This window comes from Pinus tabuliformis, chromosome 8 (assembly GCF_031772625.1).
Source record: "Pinus tabuliformis cultivar Carrire ecotype Pingquan chromosome 8, CPIR1, whole genome shotgun sequence".
Taxonomy (NCBI): Eukaryota; Viridiplantae; Streptophyta; class Pinopsida; order Pinales; family Pinaceae; genus Pinus; species Pinus tabuliformis.
In genome coordinates this window covers 82,344,468-82,367,244 of record NC_142294.1, presented here as the reverse complement: position 1 = coordinate 82,367,244, position 22,777 = coordinate 82,344,468, and the positions used below count along the sequence as shown (strand labels likewise).

At 36.2% G+C, this 22,777-nt stretch overlaps 1 protein-coding gene across 1 annotated transcript; it reads right to left on the bottom strand.

Annotated features, from left to right (window-relative positions):
- Nucleotides 1-1,889: 1,889 nt before the first annotated feature.
- LOC149234244 (LEAF RUST 10 DISEASE-RESISTANCE LOCUS RECEPTOR-LIKE PROTEIN KINASE-like 1.2) lies at nt 1,890-4,484 on the bottom strand. Its single transcript, XM_089461132.1, has 3 exons — nt 3,606-4,484; nt 3,334-3,357; nt 1,890-3,223 (listed from the first exon to the last, which is right to left on the bottom strand). The coding sequence occupies exons 1-3, from the start codon at nt 4,327-4,329 to the stop codon at nt 2,043-2,045; spliced, it is 1,929 nt and encodes a 642-aa protein (XP_089317258.1). The 5' UTR covers nt 4,330-4,484; the 3' UTR covers nt 1,890-2,042.
- Nucleotides 4,485-22,777: the final 18,293 nt, after the last annotated feature.

Below are 22,777 nucleotides of genomic sequence, written 5' to 3'. Positions count from 1 at the left end.
GAGAAAACATTATATATATATATATATATATATATATTATTCCACACAGACTGCTCACCTCTATGACGAATTCTTGTTAATACCATACTCTTCCCACATAGCCTTTTTATGTCACAAGTGTGTAAAAGAATTACTTAACAGTAAGTCTGAAATAACCCTTTGAGACTACCCCTCAATCTTGTTATGTCAAGGGAATCAGTGTACATCCAAAAACCTCAAGAGTCTCATTTTGTCAATGATTGCCATGCTCACTAGACATTTGAAGTCGATAAATAAGATAAATAAGTTGCATAGTAACCTATCCTCCATCTTTATAAGCCCTAGCTTTATATCTTTTACGTTCATTGCACATTTTTTCTTTTTTCATTTATTGGGAATATTAAGCTTGCTCTATGCCAAGCTTGCTCTATGCCACCACCTTATGTTTCAGTTTATATATATTTATATATATGTATATGGTAAGTCTATTTCTGATGGCATTAAAATTATCTTCGTTGAGTACTGTCGAATCATTATTTTCATATTGTTACTCATCAAGCCTGGTCAAAAGAGCAAGAAGTGACCCCTCCATTGGCAACATTCTGTTAAGTTCATCCGAAATAATCCATGCATAATAATGATACCTATGTTTATTGAACTCAAGGTTCTTTTTCCACCTGTTAAATATAAACCAGAATGTTTATCCCAATGGCTCTTCCCATCAACAATGTGTAGTGGTGATATAAGAAGATGCATCTTGTTCTGAAAACGTTATGTGGTCACGTTTTTTATCGCACATTTGTAAAATTTTATTATTATTTGGTCAATTCATGGAAGAGAAAAGCAACCTTCAGCGCATTATTAACTTTTTTTACCATTACATACTTTGCTTTTACATGGAATGTGTTCATCATTCACACTAAATATGGAATATTTATTGTTCTATCCAGAGTTTAACTTCAATCTTATGTGTGAGTTAGTTAGCTCTCCTTTTAATCATTTGGCACTCAGTGATGTGTTGTCATACAACCATGCAAAATATAGACATGATGCCAGTTCTATTTTGCATTATTGATTACTAATTTATGATGCGAAGAACGTACGACACAAAAATATATTGTGCCTGTTAAAGATACATGCATCATGTGTTTTCATAGTAGGAGGCTTCGCCTATTGATTACTAATGTATGACTTGAAGCAGGTATGATACAAAATGTATTGTGCCTATTAAAAATACATGCATCATGAGTTTTCATAGGAGGAGGCTTCGCCTTGCCGACTATGATTAGGTCTCAACTTCGTCACCACAGGGTTTCCTTGAGCTCGGTGATTTCGAACACGCCTTTGTTTTGCTTTCCATTTTAATAAAGGATTGAATGCCCCCGATTAGTTTTTAGACTTGAAGATAACGAAATAACGAAATCTCTAGTATGATTTTCTATGTTTAGGTAAATGTTTTGGTATGTTTTTTCTTCAATATTCTTTTAAAATTTGGGTAAGGATCACTTATATAAATTTAAGTGGTAAAGATCCTATGGAAATCATAATATTGAAATGTTAAATAAAATGTTAAATATTAATTCAAAAAATCTTTGGGTAAGGATCACTTATATAAATTTAAGTGGTAAAGATCCTATGGAAATCATAATTTTGAAATGTTAAATAAAATGTTAAATATTAATTCAAAAAATCTAAATTTCAAAACAAGAATTATATAGTATTAAAAGAACAAAAACAATGACACTGTCACCCCCACTACTCTGGTGTCATTGTCACACAACTACTCTTGTTTTTATTATTGAAAACAAAAACTAATTCACCAATTCCATGATTTACGGATCCACATAAATAATTTATGTGATAAACGCGGACATAGTCGTTCAACCGGGCAATGCCAAATCGCCATGTTTTGGGATTATCGATGGCTCCATGGGAAAACTAATCTATATTAACATTAAAGATAAGATTTCACACTATTATTAAAAAGTGATAAGACATTACAAAATTAAAAAACAATAAGTAGAGTATTAAATGTCAGAATGTATTACCGTAAAGCCTAAAGCCTAAAGTTGCAGATTTGACTCTAAAGTTTCTGTGCTGATATTTGGAGTGGAGCTTATACTGGCCCACCTGTCCTGCACAGAGATGGGAGATAACGGCACTGTGCTTTGCTGTTTGATGTTGGAAAACGAGCACAACTGTTCTCCACCTGGACCAGTTGACGTGCCACTGGAACATCTGATTTTGTCCAGCTGAGCAACAACTTCCTCCATATCCGGTCTGTCATCCCTCTCTGACGCCAGGCATCTGAACGCCAATTCTGCTGCTGCTCTTACCATTACCTTCATCTCATGATTCACTTCAATCTCCAGTTGCGGATCCACTAGTTCATGCAAAGCCCCTTCCTGAATCTTGGTTATCGCCAAGTTAGCAAGGTTTATTTCCCTTCTGTTCCGATTTATGTCCATCGCTATTTTGGCAGAGATTATCTCCACCAAAACGACCCCGAAGCTGTATACATCGGATTTCTCAGTCAGCTGATAGCATTGATAGTACTCTGGGTCAACATACCCTGGCGTGCCTTGTGGGATAGTAGTGACATGTGAGGCATCCAGAGGAACAAGCCTGCAAAGGCCAAAATCAGCCAATTTGATATCCAAATTCTCGTCTAAGAGAATATTAGAGGATTTCACATCTCTGTGGATCATAGGCGGATCAAGGGCGTGAAGGAAAGCCAAGGCCTGGGCAATTTGGATAGCAATGTTCAAGCGACTATTCCATGGTAGTGATCCCTTGGGGGCTTTACGATCGCCATGAAGATGATCGGCCAGGGTTCCATTTGGGACAAATTCGTATACGAGCAGCAGCTCTGGACTGTCTGCAGGGGTGCAGCCATAAAGACGAACGATGTGTGGATGGCTCAATGTCGAAAATATCTTCACCTCGTTGATGAACTGCTCGAGTCTCCTAGAGTTATCCTGATAAAGTCTCTTTATGGCAACAATACGTCCGTCCCAAAGTTTCCCCAGATAGACCGACCCGAACCCTCCAACACCAAGTTTGTTCTCCTCGTGAAAGCAATTTGTAGAATCACGAAGTGCTTCGTAAGAAAATATGGGCAAATTGCCCATCTCACGCTCAGGCAAATGTATAGGAAGAGCCCCGCTAGGAGGACGTTTTCTGTTATTGAGGTGATAAGCTAAGGACAGTACTGCTACCAACGCAACTCCTCCAACGGAGCAACCTGCGGTGGAAGGAAGAGATTGATATCAGTCAGATCATCCAACCCAGACTAGAATATGCAATCAATTCACGGTAGGGTTAAAACGGAGAAAGTGAGAAGGAAAAATTTACCTATTATCATGGGTGTTCGGGGACCTGTAGCGCAGCGATAACACAATTATCGTAAGTAACGGGAAGGATTGACATATACAGATAACAATATCTTCTTGTGCTAGATGTTTTGATTTCAATTCAACCATTGATATTAAATATTAGAACCTTCAAATGAGAGAGATCGAGATGGGTTATATACTTGCACCTATAATAGCCCTGAATATATTCATAACATCTTAACTGAACTAGCAGTTCCAAGTAGTTCTGCGAAATTTAAAAATAGAGCATACCGTGGCCCTGGCATTTGTCCGTACGGGGTCCATCCTTGCAATAACACACGAACGGTGCAGTTGAATCCGAAGTGTTCAGACGGTAACCACATATCCCCCGACTTGCTTCACATGATCTACAGCTTCCATCTCTCTTTGTATCATTGTAAACCAGTTGCATCAATCCCACATCAACTGTTACTTGTCTCCTAGAACATCCCAGGATCAAACTCCCATTGTTATACAAACCGTAAGAGACACTAGAATTGCATTTCCCTTTAAGCATTCTTGAGTGGTCCAATTGATCCTGTTTATTGCACTTGTACACGTTCAGAGTCCAGTTTTCTCTGCCAATTTTCAAAGCGGTGTCTGTATGGTTTGGAGGCGGTATCTGCATGTCAATGGGATCATCTAAGAATTTGCACTTTTCACCTCTGACAATAGAGAACATCTTATAATGGTGGAAAAAATCTAGTATTGTGTAATTCTGTCCCTGAATTGCGATTACTAGACTGAAGTTCTGCACACAGTCGATCTGTAAGCTAGGGAGGCCGCAACCACGATTCCCTACACCGAAAGGATACGATATATTCATACTCCCACATTTATTAGTATTTTGGCAATACTGGTATTGTTCGTCCAAGCATAAGGAGCAGGGGAATAGAGAAGCACAGCAGGCAGTAAAGATAATGAAGAATAGGTGTGGAGGCAGGAAGGGAGGTAGGCGTTGAACATATAAAACCATCGGGAGAAGATGAGATGATATACATAGAAGCAGCAGGGTTGAGATGACAAAAATGACCCGCTATTAGCAACGGAACGAAAGACAATAAAGCGTAGGTCTCGTTAAATAACTAAAGAAAGTGGATTAAATCGAAAGAAATCGACTTAGTGATTTAAATTAGCTTTCAACGTAAACGTCCAAAAATTTAATTTTGATCCCTCCCTCCCTTCCCCTTCCCTCTCCCGGATCCCAAATAAATGAATTTCGTTGAATCTTCACTATTCCATACATTAATCATTTCAATAGATAAGCTTGAAAGAAAAAACCTACCAAAGATGCCGACAAAAGCAGTATTGGGATTTTATATTATAAAGTCTTTGAGGTCAACAGCCATTTTCAATAAAATAATGGCAAAGTCTTTGAGGTCAACAGCCATTTTCAATAGAATTATGGCGCAGTCTTCGTGGTGCACAACAGCCATTTTGAAAGCATGGACAGCTTCGTGAGCATTGGTCCGAGAGACTCTGTATTTCCAGCGATCATTTCTTCCACCGAAATCGCCAGAACACTCTTGGTTTAGTCAATAGTAAACTGTAGATAACTGTGTCCACATAGACTTTAAAAGCGGGAAGACCTAAAACTTAGTTCACACGTAAAATAAAAAACTATATGACTCAAACAAGATGTATAGAGTAGTTAGTATCTGTGTGTTAGTTTAAATATAATTTAATTAAATTAAAAAATAATAAATACAACAAATAAAATAATTAATAAAATATTATATTTTTAAATACTATTATTAAAAGTTAAAAAAAATATGATTAATTAATATTGTTTATATATATTTATATATATATTATAACATTGTTTATATTAATATATATACACTTTATGTTTATACATATATGTTTTATTTTTTATAATTAAATTTATTAAAATATGTTTTTATTTTTTATAATTAAATTTATTAAAATATGTTTTTAGTATAATAATAAGTTATTTTTATAAACAATATATATACACTTTATGTTTATACATATATGTTTTATTTTTTATAATTAAATTTATTAAAATATGTTTTTAGTATAATAATAAGTTATTTTAAATTAAAAATATAGAAGAAAAATTATAAATCATGAAAATAGAAATAAAGATAATAGAAAAGAAGAAAAAAACAATAAAAATAAGAAAGTTAAATAGAAAAAATAAAAGATAAAAATGAAAAATTAGTAACTAACAGAAATTAAACAACTAATAATAAAATGTTAACTAATCACTTTACAAATAAATAAAATAAAATAATAATAAAAATGAAATTGTTAATATTAGATTATAAATAATATTAAATTATAGATAAATTACATAAATTTTTAGTAAAAACAAATTAATATACCATTAAAAACAATACAAAAGTTAAAAAAGAGGTATATATTTAAAACCAATATGCAATTATCTTATCTCAACTGATTAATTTTTATTGAGCGACATGCAACAAGTCGATCAGATTTTGAATATCGTGAAAAATTAATCTTCATTTAACAACAAAGCAGATCTCCTAGACCAAACTTCTTCTCCGACTATCTTCAAAAGGACGAACACAATTGATCGCGAAGCTAAGACACCATCGTCTCAAGAACCAGAAGAGATGAAGGAGATGCAAGATAAAGGAAGTTGGAAGACCGTAGAGAAAAAAAAGAGAGCTACAACACCGATCTCGCCAAGAAAGACGAGGAGCTAGACAATTAAAAATTAAAAATATTATAGGTCCGATAGACCAATTTGGTCTCAGTGGACCCACTATCATCATCATCATCATCAGTTGCATAGGTTGTCTATTGGATACGTATGGCATAAGTTTAAGTTATGTCATTGAAAAGATAAAATCCTGTGAGGAGATGGTTTTCTCGAAAGAGATTTGGCTTCTGTTTTTTCTTTTTAATTATAAAAATAGTCATTTCATTTAAATAATTTTGAGTTTTGTATTATAATTTTTATTTTAATAAAATAAAAATATATATATATTTTGATGTGTATAAAAATATTAATAGATTAAAGAATATAATTATAATAATCAATATAATATTTATTTTCCATAATAGATTAGGCTATTTTCTTTAATACATATGATAATGTATGTATAATATTTAAATATTGTTCACATTTTTTTTGTTTAATAAAATAATATGCTTTAATAAAGTAATAAAATAATTAACCAAATAATTACAACCCATTGAACTTCATCATAATAAATCTTACTAATTCCTATAATCCCATTGAACTTTATCATAATAAATCTTACTAATTCCTATAGTCCCATTAATGTTTTTCAAATTAATTCATTAATCATTATTTACACTGTCATCTTATTATCATAATCATCATCAATGTCAATGCCATTGTCTTTATTTTCATCGTTGGTGGCCACCCACTTATTCCACCTAGACCTCTAGTCAATTTTGTTTGTTTCCTTGATTATAGCAGAATTTACTATTAATAGAAGGTTTTTAGGTCCTGAACTTTAGGAGTCATTTTAGCCCCCTAAACGACATTTTTTTGAGGTCTCAAACAAGCTCATAACTAAAAGTAGGATCTTGCAGAAATTCTGTAGCACTCAGAGAGATATTTCCAACGAGGTATCTTATGAGCCAAACAGATGTCATATGACCAAGTTATGACCTCGAGAAGTTGATTGCCCAACTAACCCCAACGCGGCCCACAAACTCTTAGTGTTTCATCCCCACGGGTTACGGTTTTGGTTTTTTAGGGTTTTCCTTTGTTGTTGAATAATAAAAAGGCCCTTGAGCCTCATTTTAACATAGTTTTAGAGGCATCAAGCTGCCACATCTCTTCTCAGAGATAAGCTACCATCACCCCGAGCTAGTTTATTTCCATTTTGTATGTAAGAATATTTTAATTCTTTAATAGCAATGAAATAATGTTTTATTTCTATTACATCTTTGTCTCTATGTTTATATTTGTATTTTGTTGCATTCCTGCATAAGTCTAGATCAATGGGATCAGAGCGGTCTGCTCCTTATCTGTTTTTTTTTCATGTCCCCAACGAGGTTAAGGTATAAGCAGTTAGGGCTCGAATTGGTTGAACCTTTGCATGACTAGCCTAACAAACCCCAATGACCTCCCATGCCGGAAGAAAATAAAGATGAGGGAGCATGAAATCCTTTCAAAATATTTCACTAGGAAGCCCTTGAGTGACAAGTGACAGAGGAATGTGATGATAGATAAATTTGCCTAGATCCTTCAGTGGCTACCCACAGGTCACACATCTTTATTGAGCAGCCACTCTGGAGGCGCCACTCCTTTTAAGGTACAGGTTAACTTTGACATTCCCATATTTAAAGTCTAGATAGATGCATATGTCGTAGATAGATGGTTAAATCTGTTGGAAGGATATTCTTTTAGTTCATGACTTTTCCAATCAGGAAAATATTACTTTTGCAATCATCAAAGTCACCCCTCATGTCAAGGACTGGTGGGAAACCTGTTGTGAACAAAAGGACGAGAGGGAATCCTCACTGTTTACAGTGGCACCCACTAGGAATTATTTCCGAGACGCAATCAAGGAACAATATTATCCTGTCGAGACCTATGAAGAAAAATGCATAAAGGGGACCACATTGTGGCAGGGAAGGGACCAAGATGTGCTAGAGTTCACCAATATTTTTCATACCCTTCACACAAAGTTGGGTATCAAGTATTCTGAGCAGCATTTGGTACTCAAGTACCATGAATGTCTACACAAGTAGATCCAGGATGAGATGTCATTCGTGGACATCTCCTTGCTTGGTGCCACCTATTAATACACTATTAAGATCGAGCAGAAATTTAAACAGAAGAAGTGAGACTTTGGATCTGTCAATCCAAAGAAAGGGAAAGGCAGCCCCAACCATAAAAAAAGGACAAAGCCAAGGCGGGGTGGCCTCAGACGCCCCCCTCGAAGCTGCAAGCAAAAAAACACCATGAAGATAAGGAAGGACATAAGGAAATGGTGTGAGTTCCATAAGAGCCCCACTCACAACACAAGTGAGTGTCGAGCCAAGTAGTCACTGGTGGCCGAGATGAAGGTTTCCGAATCAGATTCATGCTCTGACTCTGAGTTAGAAACCGACAAGGGGAATGATAAAGGGAAGTAGATCATTGATTTGGAGCCCAGTGCCACCATTTACACCACCAAGAACCAGAATATTGAGCTCGAAGATTCATAGTAGAGTGAACGACTCTTCCACTCAAAAATGTGGGTGAAGGGTTCTCCGTTGTAGTTCATCGTTGACAACGAAAGCCAAAAGAACTTCATTCCAGTAGAGATCGTGAATTGGTTGGGCCTACTGACCACACCACACCCGCAGTCATACACCATTGGGTGGATTCACCAATGGAAAGATCTTCGCGTTATACAACAGTGGAACCTTCCCGATAGCATCAAGCCCTTTATAGATGAGGTATTGTGTGATGTTTCTCCTCTTGAAGTTTGTGATGTATTATTAGGCTGATCATACTTGTGGAAGCGTCATGTTGTGTATTAGTCTAGGCTTCACACTTTCATTATTTTTTTGGGAAATAAGTAATACAGGATATTGTAGGTGGCATTGCCTACCGCCATCTCTTTGATATCTACGAAGAAATGTAGTAAGATCATTTCCAAAACTGGGAAATTTATCTTCCTTATGATTCACCCTCAGGGAAAGAAGAAGACTGTGGCCACATCCACAACCTCCAGACATGGCTCCTCTACACAAAAACAACAGATGAACAAGGTCGTGGAAGAGCATAGGGACATCTTCACCTCTGTTGAAAAGTGTGCAACAAGAAATGCTTGTTGAGAATGCAACAAGATGATGGAGCTTAGTGGAAAGGCGTTGCCTTCACTAAGTGGGCCCGCAGGCAAATTATGGTGCAAGTTATATTTTTGATCCCAGCAAGGATGATCACAGTATGGGTGATCACAGTATGAGTGATCACAGTATGGGTGACCACAGTATGGGTGACCACAATATGAGTGATCACAGTATGAGTGATCAAAGTCTATTTTTATACTGGCTGTAAAAAATAGAAAAGTCAAATATTATTGTCTCATAATAATATTTGGACTATAAACTTTGTCTTATTCTCTTGGAGCACTTCAGGATGAGCTACGAATGTGGTACATGCAGATCCCAGAAGGAAATACATGGTTACCTATGGGATGACTAATATTTGCATGCAGGACTTCAGTTAGAACTCAAGTGAGTTGAGTTTAGTGGACTGGAGGTGCAGTTGATGGAGTTGTGTTCAGTTTAGCTTTGTTAAACTGGTTGTATTTAGTCTAACTGATCAATAGACTAGAGATGAGTTGGGTGAATTAGTTATTAATTATTTCACAAGTTATTAACTCATAATGCAACTACAGAATACATAAGTTAACTCAGTTGCATGTCAGTGCATGTTCAGTTCAATAGGGACAGGTGTTAGAGGATCAGATTGCTATCAGTTGCGACTATAGCTATGCATGATGATTTGCACAATCAGAGGGATTGAGTATGCCAATGAATTGGCCAATACCAAGAATTGTAGCCCGTGCTCACGTCCAACACAGTGTGAGTGATTATTTGCAGGTCAAATACGAGTTTGGTAAACCATTCTCATCAATTCTGGAGTAGGTATTGAGCTGTGGAGGCAGACAAGCAGCGGGGGAGATTTGGAGATCAGATCTGAGCTGTATTGTGTGTAGCATGTGGAGATAGTACTGAGTACTTGTGAGGAGTATTGTACTATGTATTGTTACATGATTCGATCACTATAATATATAGATAGTTGGGGTTTTTAGCGAGATGCTTTCCCCGGGAAAATACTGTGTTGATATGTGTGATTGATGCTTCTATGTACGCCTGTGAATGTTTTTGCTTCTGTAAATTGATGATCAACGTAGAGGAGGTTATGTATTATGCATGTTCCACTTATAAGTGTATAATCAAGATAATCTCTGTGAATATGTGTCATATTATTCAAAATTTCTACAACGTCACCCATAGGGGCACCCCTACACTGTTAGGTGAATCACTCCATCGATCTCACCTCGGATGCGGCGCTACCGAATAGAGTAACCTATCGATGCTATGTTATGAAGAATGACGAAGTTAAGAGGTAGATTCAGGAGATGTTGCAGAAAGGATACATCAGGCCAAGTTCATCACCTTATGGGAGCTTGATTTTCTGGTACAAAGGAAAGATGACACTTGTAGACTGCGTATTGACTATTGGACGCTGAATAAGATCGCTATCTGAAATAGGTATTCAATCCCGTGGATTGATGACCTTATAAAGCAGCTCAAGGGGGCCAAATATTTAAGCAAAATTGACTTGAAGTCTGGCTATCAATAGGTACTAATTGAACCCTCTGATGTGTGGAATATTTCCTTCAAATCTAAGGAGGGCCTTTTCGAATGGCTGGTCATGCCTTTCGGGTTGACAAATTCCCCCATAACCCTCATGTCGCTGAATGACGACATACTGTGGCCCATTACCAACTCATTCATGGTAGTGTACCTAGACGCCATCCTGATCTTCAGTCGAAGTTGGGAAGAGGACATAAACCATATCCAATAGGTCCTCCAAACCCTTCGACAACACAAATTATGTGCCAATTTGGAGAAATACACTTTTGGCATGGCCCAAGTTCCATATTTTGGGTACATCATTAATGACTAGGGTGTGCATATGGACCTAGTGAGGATATAAGTTATTTGAGATTGGTCAGCCCCAACCACTCTAATAGAGCTCCACAGCTTTCTGGGTCTTTACAATTTCTATCACAAGCTTGTGTTAGGATTCTCTCATATCACTTGGCATTTGAGTCAAGTCACCAAGTTGAAAATAAAAACAAGAAATGTTAAAAATAACATCAAGAAAAATCCTAATTTAACTTTTCCTTGAATTAAATTGTAATTCCACATCTCATGGCAACTTATAATAGTTAATTTGACTTAGTTGGCTCAGTTAATTCGAGGTGAGGGTCTAACTAGATTCATGTAGAGTGTCTCCTACATTATAGAAGTCATGGTTGAGTTATTTTGAGTTGTCATTATTTAATTCAGTCTAATTGAGTTAAATTAAGTTAAACTAGTTCCAACCGATGGAGGAATTAGTGGTAGCTCTAGTAGTGGGGTGTAACCTACAGTGATCAACTAGTAAGTTGAAGATTCACTCATAATTAACTCATGCATGTCAGATTAGAGAAATACCCAATTGAGATTGGAGTTCAGGGAAAATGTACTATCAGTTGTATAATCATTCGAATTGTACAAGTGGTGCATGCAATCAGAGGAATCCCTCAATTCATATTTGTGGAATTTCCCAATTAAATGTGGGCTAACTCCCAAGGAAACTGAACAAGGAAGTAGGAGTTTGGAAGGTTAGGAATTTGGGTAAGTATTGATGAAAGGTAGTCAATCAAGCAGAGGATAGAAAATACTTGTGCAGGTTGAGCTCAAGGTTGAGTAGAGCATATTGTATTCATCCAAGGCTTTCCTAGGAAGTAGTGAGATAGATAGAGATATTGCATAGGTTTCCCGGGATTGAGCAAAGCATTGTAATCTTATCATATTTTACGATTAATGCCATATACAGATAGCACGTGTTTTTATTTGTGGCTTTCCGCATAAAATTATTCTGTTAGGTGTGATTGAATTCTTTCTCTTTTATGCTTCGTGATTTCATAAATCGTTTATTGTTTCTGCTGATGAGTGTAGTAGATTCAAGTCAATTGTTTTAGCATATTACAATCTGTAATTTAAATCTACAAGAAATTTATACATGGTATTAGAGTTGAAATCATTATAGAAGAGGAGAATGCGAGTTTTTATTTTGTAGGAGAATTGCAATATCATACTTCAAAGCCATCAGGATGTCATTCTATGGAATTGAGACTCGAATATACACTTGAGGGTAGTTCGAACTATATTTCTTGGAAGGATAGGATGGAGGTAGTGTTGGAAGATAACGGGCTTAAGGAATTCATATAAAAATATATTCCTAAGCCAGCTGATGCTGAGCATTTGGCAGAGTGGAGAAAGTGTGTGGAAAACGTGAGAAGGATTGTCTTAGAAGGAGTTACAGATCATATTGTCTTGAACCTCCATGGTAAGGAAACTCCATTTGCAATGTGGAAGGCCTTGACATATCTATTTCAAAACAGTAGTGACCACAGGAAGCTGGCATTGGAGGACAAGCTCAGAATGATCAAGATCGAGAAGGGCAACACAATACTGAAGTACTTGACCAAGTTCACCCAATTTCATTATGATCTTGGAAGTTTCAGCATTATAGTTGTTGAAGATGATTTGGTGAGCCTAGCACTTCTACACCCTCCCAAGAGCTGACATAACTACTTGGATTTAGTTAATGGGAGGGAGAGGCTATCATAGTGGGAGTGATTGTGGTCCGACTTGGTACAAGAAGAGATTCGACGGAACATCAGAGATGGACCTCATCCAAAGAAGCAGAAGAGGACTTTGCATTTGTCAGCAAAGAAAAGAAACAAGGAAAATAAGTCCCAGGACAAGGAGGGCGGAAAGAAGGCCTTGTCAAACATCAAGTGTTTTCACTGTCATGAGTTTAGGCACTATGCCATGAAATGCCCACAGAATAAAGCAAGCAAGAAGGAGCTTGTAGTAGCAACAACAGGTGAAGATCTTTGAACTTGATTTCACTCTCATTGCATACATGGAAAGCACTGTAATGGGAAGCATGTGGTATCTCGATAGAAGTGTCTTATTCCATATGATGAGGAATACAAATATTTTCAGTGACTTGGAGGAGAACGACCTCAAGAAAAACATAGATTTTGGAGATGATGGGAGGTATAACACGAATGACATCGGTACTGTTACTTTTAAGAGGGAGTCTAGATTCGCTCTCAGACTCACAGATGTGATGTATGTTGTAGGACTAAAGAAGAATCATGTTTCTGTCGCAGTATTGGAAGACCATGGCTACGTTGTGATTTTTAACAAAGGAAAGGTTTTCCTTAGACACATTTCCATAGGACAGGTGAAGCAGATCAATGTGTGAATCAAGAACTTGTATGCACTTGAGGTACAAGATGCATGCAAAGCCTTGAGGAGCAAGGAAAAGGCTAGATATTTGGTGGTTGAGAGGGAGAATAAATAACCTCTCAACATGTAACCTGAGAAGCAACCTCAACAAGTTGTGGAGAAGCCACAATTTTAGAAGCGAAGAGGATATCAAGTAGAGACAAATACTCAAGAAAATACCTCTAGTGGGGGGGAATTTTGAGCCAAATGGGCAGAGGGAGCATATGTAATCATACCTCCAGGTGAGAGGTGGGGCGATGTGAACCAATAGTCCCAAGAGTGCAGAAATTTGGGCAAGGTCCATTGAGGTCTTTTTTCCTCATGGATCTTTACCATGCTATGGGGGCCCACAATATTTAGTAGCAAGAGGATCAGTGTCAGTCAGATACTGAGGAGTGAAAAGTAGTGTTGAAAACAGAGTAGGAGGCTCAGTAAGAGAGTCATTCGCAACACAATTTTCCTAGTAGACAGTTGCAAACACAGTTGATTTAGTTTATTTTGTTTGGGTGTTTTTTTTGGGGTTGAAGATGTTGCAGTAGTAACAAAAATAGTGACAAGATTTGCATGCAGAACATTCCAAAGGTACCAAATTGGGATAGAGTTGGCATACTTTCATGTAGAGAGGGAGTGTTGAAAAATAACAACAAGAAATGTTAAAAATAGCATTAAGAAAAATCCTAATTTAATTTGTCCTTGAATTAAATTAGGAATTAAATTGTAATTCCACATATCATGACAACTTGTAATAGTTAACTAAATTAATTTGACTTAGTTGGCTCAGTTAATTAGAGTTGAAGGTCTAACTAGAGTCATGTAGAGTGTCTCCTACATTATAGGAGCCCTGGTTGAGTTTATTTTGAATTGTAATTATTTAATTGAGTCTAACTGAGTTAAATTCAGTTAAACTAGGTCCAACTGGTGGAGGAATTAGTGGGAGATCTAGTAGTGGGGTGTAACCTATAGTGATCAACCAGTAAACTGTAGATTCACTCATAATTAACTTATGCATGTCAGATCATAGAAAGACCCAATTGAGATTGGAGTTTAGGGACAATGTACTATCAGTTGTATAATAATTTGAATTGTAGAGGTGGTGCATACAATCAGAGGAAGGCCTATGAGGATTACGCAATTCATACTTATGGAATTTCCCAATAAAATATGGGTTAATTCCCAAGGAACGTGTGCAAGGAAGTAGGAGCTTGGAAGGCTAGGAATTTGGCTAAGTATTGGCCAAAGGAATTCAGTCACGCAGAGGATAGAAAATACTTGTCCAAGTTGAGCAAAGCATATTGTATTCCTCCAAGTCTTGCCTAAGAAGTAGTGAGATAGATAGAGATAGTGCAAAGGTTTCTTGGGCATGAGAAAATCCTTGTAATCTTCTCATATTTTTTTGATTAATGCAATATCTGCACAATAGGGGTTTTTAGTTGTGGCTTTCCCAAGAAAATTATTGTGTTATGTGTGATTGAATTCTTTCTATTTTATTCTTCGTGATTTCATTGATTGTTTATTTTTTTCCGCTGATGAGTAGAGTAGATTCAAGTCAATTGTTTTAGTGTATTATAATCTGTTGTTTGAATCTACAAGGAATTTCTACAAGGCGGAGCAAAAGTAAATCCATTTTGGTATTAATTGCAATAGAAGGAATTTTTCAAGTTGAAGCATCATCTCTGCTCTGCACTAGTGCTCATATTACCCAATCTGCAACAACTCTTTGAAATTGAGACAAATGCCTCAAACTATGCCATTGGTGTGGTTCTTACCTAACAAGGGACTCCAGTGGCATATCACAGTGAGACACGGAAACAGTTTGAAAGTATCCCAATTATGAAAAGGAGATGTATTCTATTGTGCAGGCCTACTGAGAATGGAAGCATTAAATTTTGGGGAAGGAAACGATCATCCACATAGACCACCGACCCGTGAAGTTCATATAGACACAAGGGAAGTTGCAAAATGATCGCTGTAAAAAATGGTCCACATATCTGCAATAGTTCCATTTGAACATCAAGTACAAGAAGGGTAGCACCAATAATATTGTAGACTGTCTCAACCAACCACTGGTGATGGTTGTTACTACTGTGTTTGAATATTATGGACACGAGACTTCAGGGTGGTCGCACCTTTACAAGAGTGATCCTGAATACGGAAAAACATACCATATGCTCCTGGAAGGTAAGGAAGTTCCAAATTTTCACCTCTATAGCATACTTCTATGCCACCTGGGACACCTCTATGTTCCTACAAGTGAGCATGCCAAGATGATTTCGTAGGCACACTATAGTCGGGTCGTTGGAAATTTCAGAGTAGAGAAAATAGTGGCACTGTTGCAGAAGTATTTTTATTGGTCGAACCTTCGACAAGATGTTGGGTGGTACATAAGATCTTGCACTACTTGCACCATTTCCAAACCAACAATCAAGAACCAAGGGTTATTTACTCCTCTTCGGAGTCCTAATAAGCCTTGGGAATCCATCTCCATGGATTACATGTTGGGGCTTCCTTCTACTAAGCATGGCAACGACTGTGTGTTTGTGGTCGTCAACAAATTCCCTAAGATGGCCATTATAGCATCCTGCAAGAAGAATATCACCATAGAAGCCATTGATAAGCTCTTCTTTGAATGAGTGTGGGTAAATTTTGGGATCCCACAGCCCATTATCTTAGATCGGGGCAGTCAGTTCCTTAGTACATTTTTGTCAAGACTCTCGTTGATATTGGATACCAAGCTCACTAAGTCCATGACATTCCACCCCCAAACTGATGGCCAAACATAGGTCATCAACATGATGATCATGCACATTTTGCACACGTACAACTTGAAGCATCCACACACATGGGATGAAAGCCTCCCCTATGTCCAACACAGCTACAACAAAGCTCTCCATAACTCGAATGGTCATAACCCCTTTAAGGTAGGGTTGGGATTCTAACCACTATGTCCCATTGATGTGGCCATAATATTTGCAGTTCCTCAAGCATATTCAACTCATGTCCAGTCTAAAGCCTACCAGGCTAACAACTTCATTGATCGGATTCAGCACATTCGCAAGTAGGTCCATGACATATTGGATAGAGCTAATGCTAAGTACAAGAAACATCATGATCAACATCGAGTGCCACACAAGTTCAAGGTGGGTGACAAAGTTTGGTTACATTTGCATAATGAGCACCTCAGTAGGCCCCACTGCAAGCTTCGCCCGCTCCAAAATGGGTCGTATAAAATCACTAAGGTTGTAGGGGAAAATTCCTTCGAGCTCAGTATTCCATTATTCCTTAGTATGCATCCAAAATTCAATTTGGACTAGCTGCAACCATACTTTCCTCCATTTTTGGACACATCCGACATTGCTGAGCAGCTGACACCAACAGAACTCAACCCAAGTTGCTTTGAGCAGGCCATAACTGAGAGGACCATGGACACACATATCAAGAATACTCACCAACAGAGGATCCAACTATATCGAGTTGTTAAAGCAGGCGAACTCCTTCACCAAGGACCAGGTTCAACATAAATTTCCTCACCTCATGGAGGCTCTACACGTAATGGGGACCATTGATTCATAAGGGGGGATGATTGATCTAGGTGGATATTGGTGGCCACTGGCCTATTTCACCTAGACCTCCAGTTGGTTTCATTTGTTTCATTGATTATAGAAGCATTTACTATTTTTAGCATTTTTTCAGGTCCTGAACTTCTGAAGTTGTTTTGACCCCCTAAAAAATATTTATTGAGGTTCGCAGCAGGCCTATACCCATAGGCAAAGGTCTGTGTAAAATCCTATAGTACTCGGTGAGATATTTCACACGAGGTATCATATGCACCAAGTGGAGATCATATAACCAAGTTATGACCTTAGAAAGTTGGTTGCCAAACTAACCCCAAGGAGGCCCACAAACTCTTGGTGTTTCATCTCCTAGGGTTAGGGTTTGGGTTCTTTATGGGTTTCTTTTGTTTTTCAATAATAAAAAATCGATTGAGCTTCATGGTAACATAATTTTAGATGCATGTTACCATCATTTCTCTTCTCAGAGATAAGCTACGATCGCCCGAGCTAGTTTATTTCCATTATGTATGTAAGCATATCTATTTATTTGATATTAATAAAATGAATTTTTATTTCTTTTGTATCTCTGTGTTTATGTTTATATCTATATTATGTTGCATTCTTGCATAAGTTCGGATCAAAAAATGAAATTTTTGACTCAAATTGATTTTTTTTCCACTTTATTTTCAAATTGAAAATGTGATTTGACTCTAATACAATATTTTGACTTGTGACAAATATTCTTTTGACTCAATAAACTCTAGAATCTTAAAGAACATTCTTGACCTAGATGACCAAATAATTTGAGCATGAAACCCATGCTTGAAAAATTATCTTTTTTCTTCTTCTTCTTTTGATCTTTACATAAAATATACAATAATATAAGTACAATAGAAATTATGAAAACCGGACCAAGTTACATTTTCTAACACTCCCTCTTAACTAGGAAGGTATTCATAATCCCATAGTATGTATAAGGACACTATCAAACTGAAATGTTCTCATAATAAGAGTCAGATTGGTAAGCAAGCTTTTAAGCATCAACATCATGACCAACATTGTCAAATAAACAAATAGTGAGGCCTTTCGACTAACAAGATTTAATTATCCACAAGATTAGAGCACAATTATGGGAGGCACACATATGGACACCTTAGCCTCAAATTGTACATACCTCATATGGATGCTCAGAAAGTGTGTCCTTGTAGGACTTATTCTTATCTTGGATTCCCAATCCTCAAAGAATATTGATCCTCTTTGGCCACTATAATCTTGGATACCCTGTGAGGTCCCCAAAGAGTGTTGGTCCATGGGACTACTTCCTATCTTGCATTCCCAATCCTTAAGGAGTAGCAATCTCAAAATGCTTATTCAATTGTCCATTCTCCCTCCCAGTTTCATACATTAGATGTACAACAATTAGTCATGGCATAGTGCATGACACCTATCGAGAATATAGTGGCCACCATCATTCCTCAACAAAGGAGGAGCTCCTTACTCCTTATCGAATATGAAGGATATTTCTTGTTCCCTCTCAATTAGGGAGACTTCATCATAAACATATGCTTCGTTCTTTGTTTCTTTCATCGGTTACTTGTTCTTCTGTGGAGATCATAGTAGTAACTGCAAGGGATCCTCTCTATATTCGTTATATCATATCTGAGACTCGACCTTCCTATATGTTGTGGAGCCAAATTCCTTATTAGATCTTCCTTATGACATGGTTTTTGCCATCAACATTTTACATCACTTTCCCTTAATCGTGTTCATCATCAATAGTGTCTTGCAAAACCAATGAATGTATATTTAACCATGGCTTCCTCTATTCATTGGAGAGTGAATATCATTGGATTCAACATGACCAACATGTTATCTTGTGACTCGCTACTTTTTTAGCCTTCATGATGTAGGGAATTTTCATAGTTTTATTTAAAAAGAATTTTAGATACGCGACCTCTGACGTAAAACTTTTAATTTATTTTTTAGGTTTTTTATGAAAACCAATAAAATTTGTTTGAGGCCATTTGTTTTTACTTATTCTTTATTATTCTTCTGTAACAACAAAAGAGTGTTGTTGTAAACTTGACAACATAAGCCTAAATGAAACGTAAAGCAATAAGAAGTAGTGTTTGTAATTAAGGGGGGGTGTTAGAATATATTAATTACTCTCGGTTATTCCCAAATAGCCCATAGTTTCTAAAAATTTACATAAAGTTTAAATTTAGGAACAACTAGTTATACATTTGTAATGTAAGATTAACATATATATTATTATTAATAATTATTTTTAAATCTATGTAATTATATACGCTCAAGAAATTTAATTTAATCAATTCAAATTAGAAATGCCATATGTATTATATGCATTATGTTACTATGTAGTTTAATCCTCCATCTATCAAATTTTAATAATTTTATTTTTTAATTAATATTTATAATTTTATTTTTAATTATAATAAAAGAAATATAAGCAATTCATAATTCTCACACATTTACCACTATTGATTTTATTTTATAAACTACAGTTTACTTTTATATAATTGTGACAAAATATGGGGGCTGGGGTATTAAAGACACTAAAATATTTGGTTGGGCACTGTTTATCAACAGTCTCCATGGCAGATAAGTGGAATGGGTATATCATTGATCTCAGGATGGAAAATATTTCTAGTAGGGATAGTGTGGATATGCTATGCTAGAATTAGAATTTGAAGAATGATAATCTTGTTTTTGTAAACGTATACCCCTTTATTTATCATGATCTACATCTTGAGTTGACAAAATTTTGGTATATGAATATATGGCATCGGAACATCCCTACAAATCTTATTATATTTGGATGGTTGACATGGAAAAACCACATCTTAAAATATGATAATATCATAAAGCATGGGATGTGTGGCCCCAATTGTTGTATGATATGCAGGGTGGCAAACGAAAGTGTTTTACATTTGTTTTTGGAATGTCCATTTCCTCCAACAATCTGGTGTAGGATTTTATAGGCTTTCAAGTTGCAATATGGTAGATGTTTCTCTTCTATAGAAGCATGTTCCATTTGGTGGATGCATCGAAATAGGGCTTTCAGATTCCCCCCCGGTTTGTTATATGGGGAATCCACCATGCACAAAATGGATTTCCATTTGGTGGATGCATCGAAATAGGGCTTTCAGATTCCCCCCGGTTTGTTATATGGGGAATCCACCATGCACAAAATGGATTGATTTTTGAAGGACATCCACTGGGTATTTGCAAGTCAATAATCCAGATATCCCTCATTATCGTGAATATGCCCAAAAGATATAGAAAATCAACCCTTGTAGGAATCTGGACAACAATCTAAATCTGGTGTATCCTACTAAATATTTTGATGGGGCACCGCAACAGGGTCAATGTGGATGTGGAACAATCTTATTGTTAAACTCAGAACACCATGTTCATTGTTACTGATATGATGGAGAAGGAAACAACACTTGTGCACAAGTAATTGCATTATGGGGTGTTATGTTCTTTTCTAGAAGGATGAATCCTGAGCACATAGACATTCTTGGAGATGCAAAGGTCATCATAAATTGGTTGAATGGTAAGGCAAATATTTGTGTTCCTAATCTAGTGAATTGGATGGACCGTATTGCGAATCTGAGGGAATCCTTTCCCAAACATATTTTTAGAGATCTTAATTCAATTGTTGACTCTCTCTCCAAAAGGGGCATTGGTGTGGTGTGGGTCTCATTTCATTTTATTGTCCTCTACAATGGTGATCTCTAGGAAGTGGGCACTTTGCTTCTTGGCTCTTTTGGAGACTCTGTTTATTTTATTAATATGTAGTTGGTTTTCTTATATTTGCAACTAATAGAGATTGACCAGTTTTGTCTCGATAATATGGGTTGAATTTTATATTAAAATTGTATGTTACCTTTCCCAAATGATTGAGATAATTTTGATGCTTATTAGTAGAGAGTATTATGGGTATGATGTTGATAAATTTTATATTTTTATTACAAAACTATTCATTTAATGAAAATTATCACTGTGTTTTTTTTAAAGATTGTCAATAGATTATATATTTTGATTCACAATTCCAATTCCCCGTCTTTTGGGATTTTCAATGCCTGGATGGAAAATTAATCATTTAAATCTTAAAGCTAAGATTCCAAACTATTATTAAATTAAACTAAATCCATAAAACATTACATAATACAAAAAAAATATACTAGAAGGAAAAGTTTTGGAGTCGAACTTGTACCCGGCCACCTGTGCGAAGGGAGATAACAATGATGTGTTTGGAAAAAAAATATACTAGAAGGAAAAGTTCTGGAGTCGAACTTGTACCCGGCCACCTGTGCGAAGGGAGATAACAATGATGTGTTTGGCTCTTTGATGTTGCAAACTATCTCAATTTTTTTCCCCTAGGAGCATTTAAACTAGCATTTGCACCAGATGTTGCAAAGGAAATGTCGTAAGTCGATAACATATGGAAGAAGAGCATAGATAAAGAGATATGTGATGTGTTATTGTGATCTAAATGTTTCCCAATTTGGAATTGTTTCCTTTGTAATATAAATTACTGCCTCTACACTTGGAAATGTTGAGTGATAAATAAATACCAAATTTACAATAGGTTTACGAGGGCCTCCATAAACTTACATAAAATTTTTGAATTTTTCCCTTTGGTGACTCCTTAGTCTGAAGTAGGCATACCTGATGTTTTAGGTCATACTGACAAGCTACTTGGATTTGCAACCATGAATATGATAGCCTTAATGCCTTGAGTCCAAACATTTGGCCATGAGTTCCACTCAAAGAGGCTAACTTTGGAAGCAATTCTCCTATATGCATTCCCACAAATTCAAGTGTTTCTAGTCAATGAATACTAGAAAATCATATCTTCTAATGCCTAAAAAGTTCTTTTGTTTGGGAATTTCGAAAGGAACTGCAATCTATGAGATACACGCATATGGGAGCCACACGTGTCAAAATTAGAATTATGTTTACTTTTATCCATTTGTTTTTCATATTCCCCAAAAGCCCACTATATGCAACATCCTGACTAAAAAAAATGCCATTGGTAGAGAGGATTTGAGTGCTTTTATAATGCTCATAATAATATTTTCCCCAATAATGCTCATAATAATATTTTCCCAAATTATTTTAAGACCTGTGACAAATTTGAGGAATTTAAGGCATGTGGGGAGATTTGAGCGATTTCAGGAATTTAAGGCATGTGGGGAGATTTGAGCGATTTTAAGCATCTGTAAATTCAAGTATATATTTAGTGAGTTGAAAGTATCCAACTAATGTTGAATAATTTTCATATAAAAGATGTGAAATATTCCAGTATTATTCATTGGAGAAAACACTTTATTAGTTTACATAATATTCTAATGCAGATTAATAATATGGTAAAACAAAATTAACATTTTTCAATAAAGAAATAATAAAATTGATTTTTGTTTTTTTAATCTAAAGAAAAATGAGACTTTAAGTGAGATTTCAACCCATTAATATAATTTAAATTGGATTTGGGACCATGGTAATTTCAAATCAGAATTTCAAGAAGGCATTTTGCTACAATCTGCTAGTAATTTCCTATCAAAATCTCAGGAACACTGCATTTTAGATACACTGGTCATTCATTCGAATTAATATTAAAAGGCATTTCAAACCAAAAAATCAATGGATAAAATTAAATTAAGGAAAGATGAAGCTTCAAAAATGTCCACCAACAACATAAAGATAACTCTGCACTTCCACTTAACTCCAAATCCATAGATTTAATTTTAATTCTACACCTAGCAAATTATTCGCGGTGCACAGCTTGGCTCATGCATTTCA

Bases quoted from the DNA above. Each gene is read 5' to 3' on its own strand.
- LOC149234244 (XM_089461132.1), bottom strand. From the start codon at position 4,329: ATGGTTTTATATGTTCAACGCCTACCTCCCTTCCTGCCTCCACACCTA. The intron at 3,358-3,605 runs GTATGCTCTATT...GCTGCGCTACAG, and splicing joins GGACAAATGCCAGGGCCACG to GTCCCCGAACACCCATGATA. The intron at 3,224-3,333 runs GTAAATTTTTCC...CTTCCACCGCAG, and splicing joins CCGAACACCCATGATAATAG to GTTGCTCCGTTGGAGGAGTT.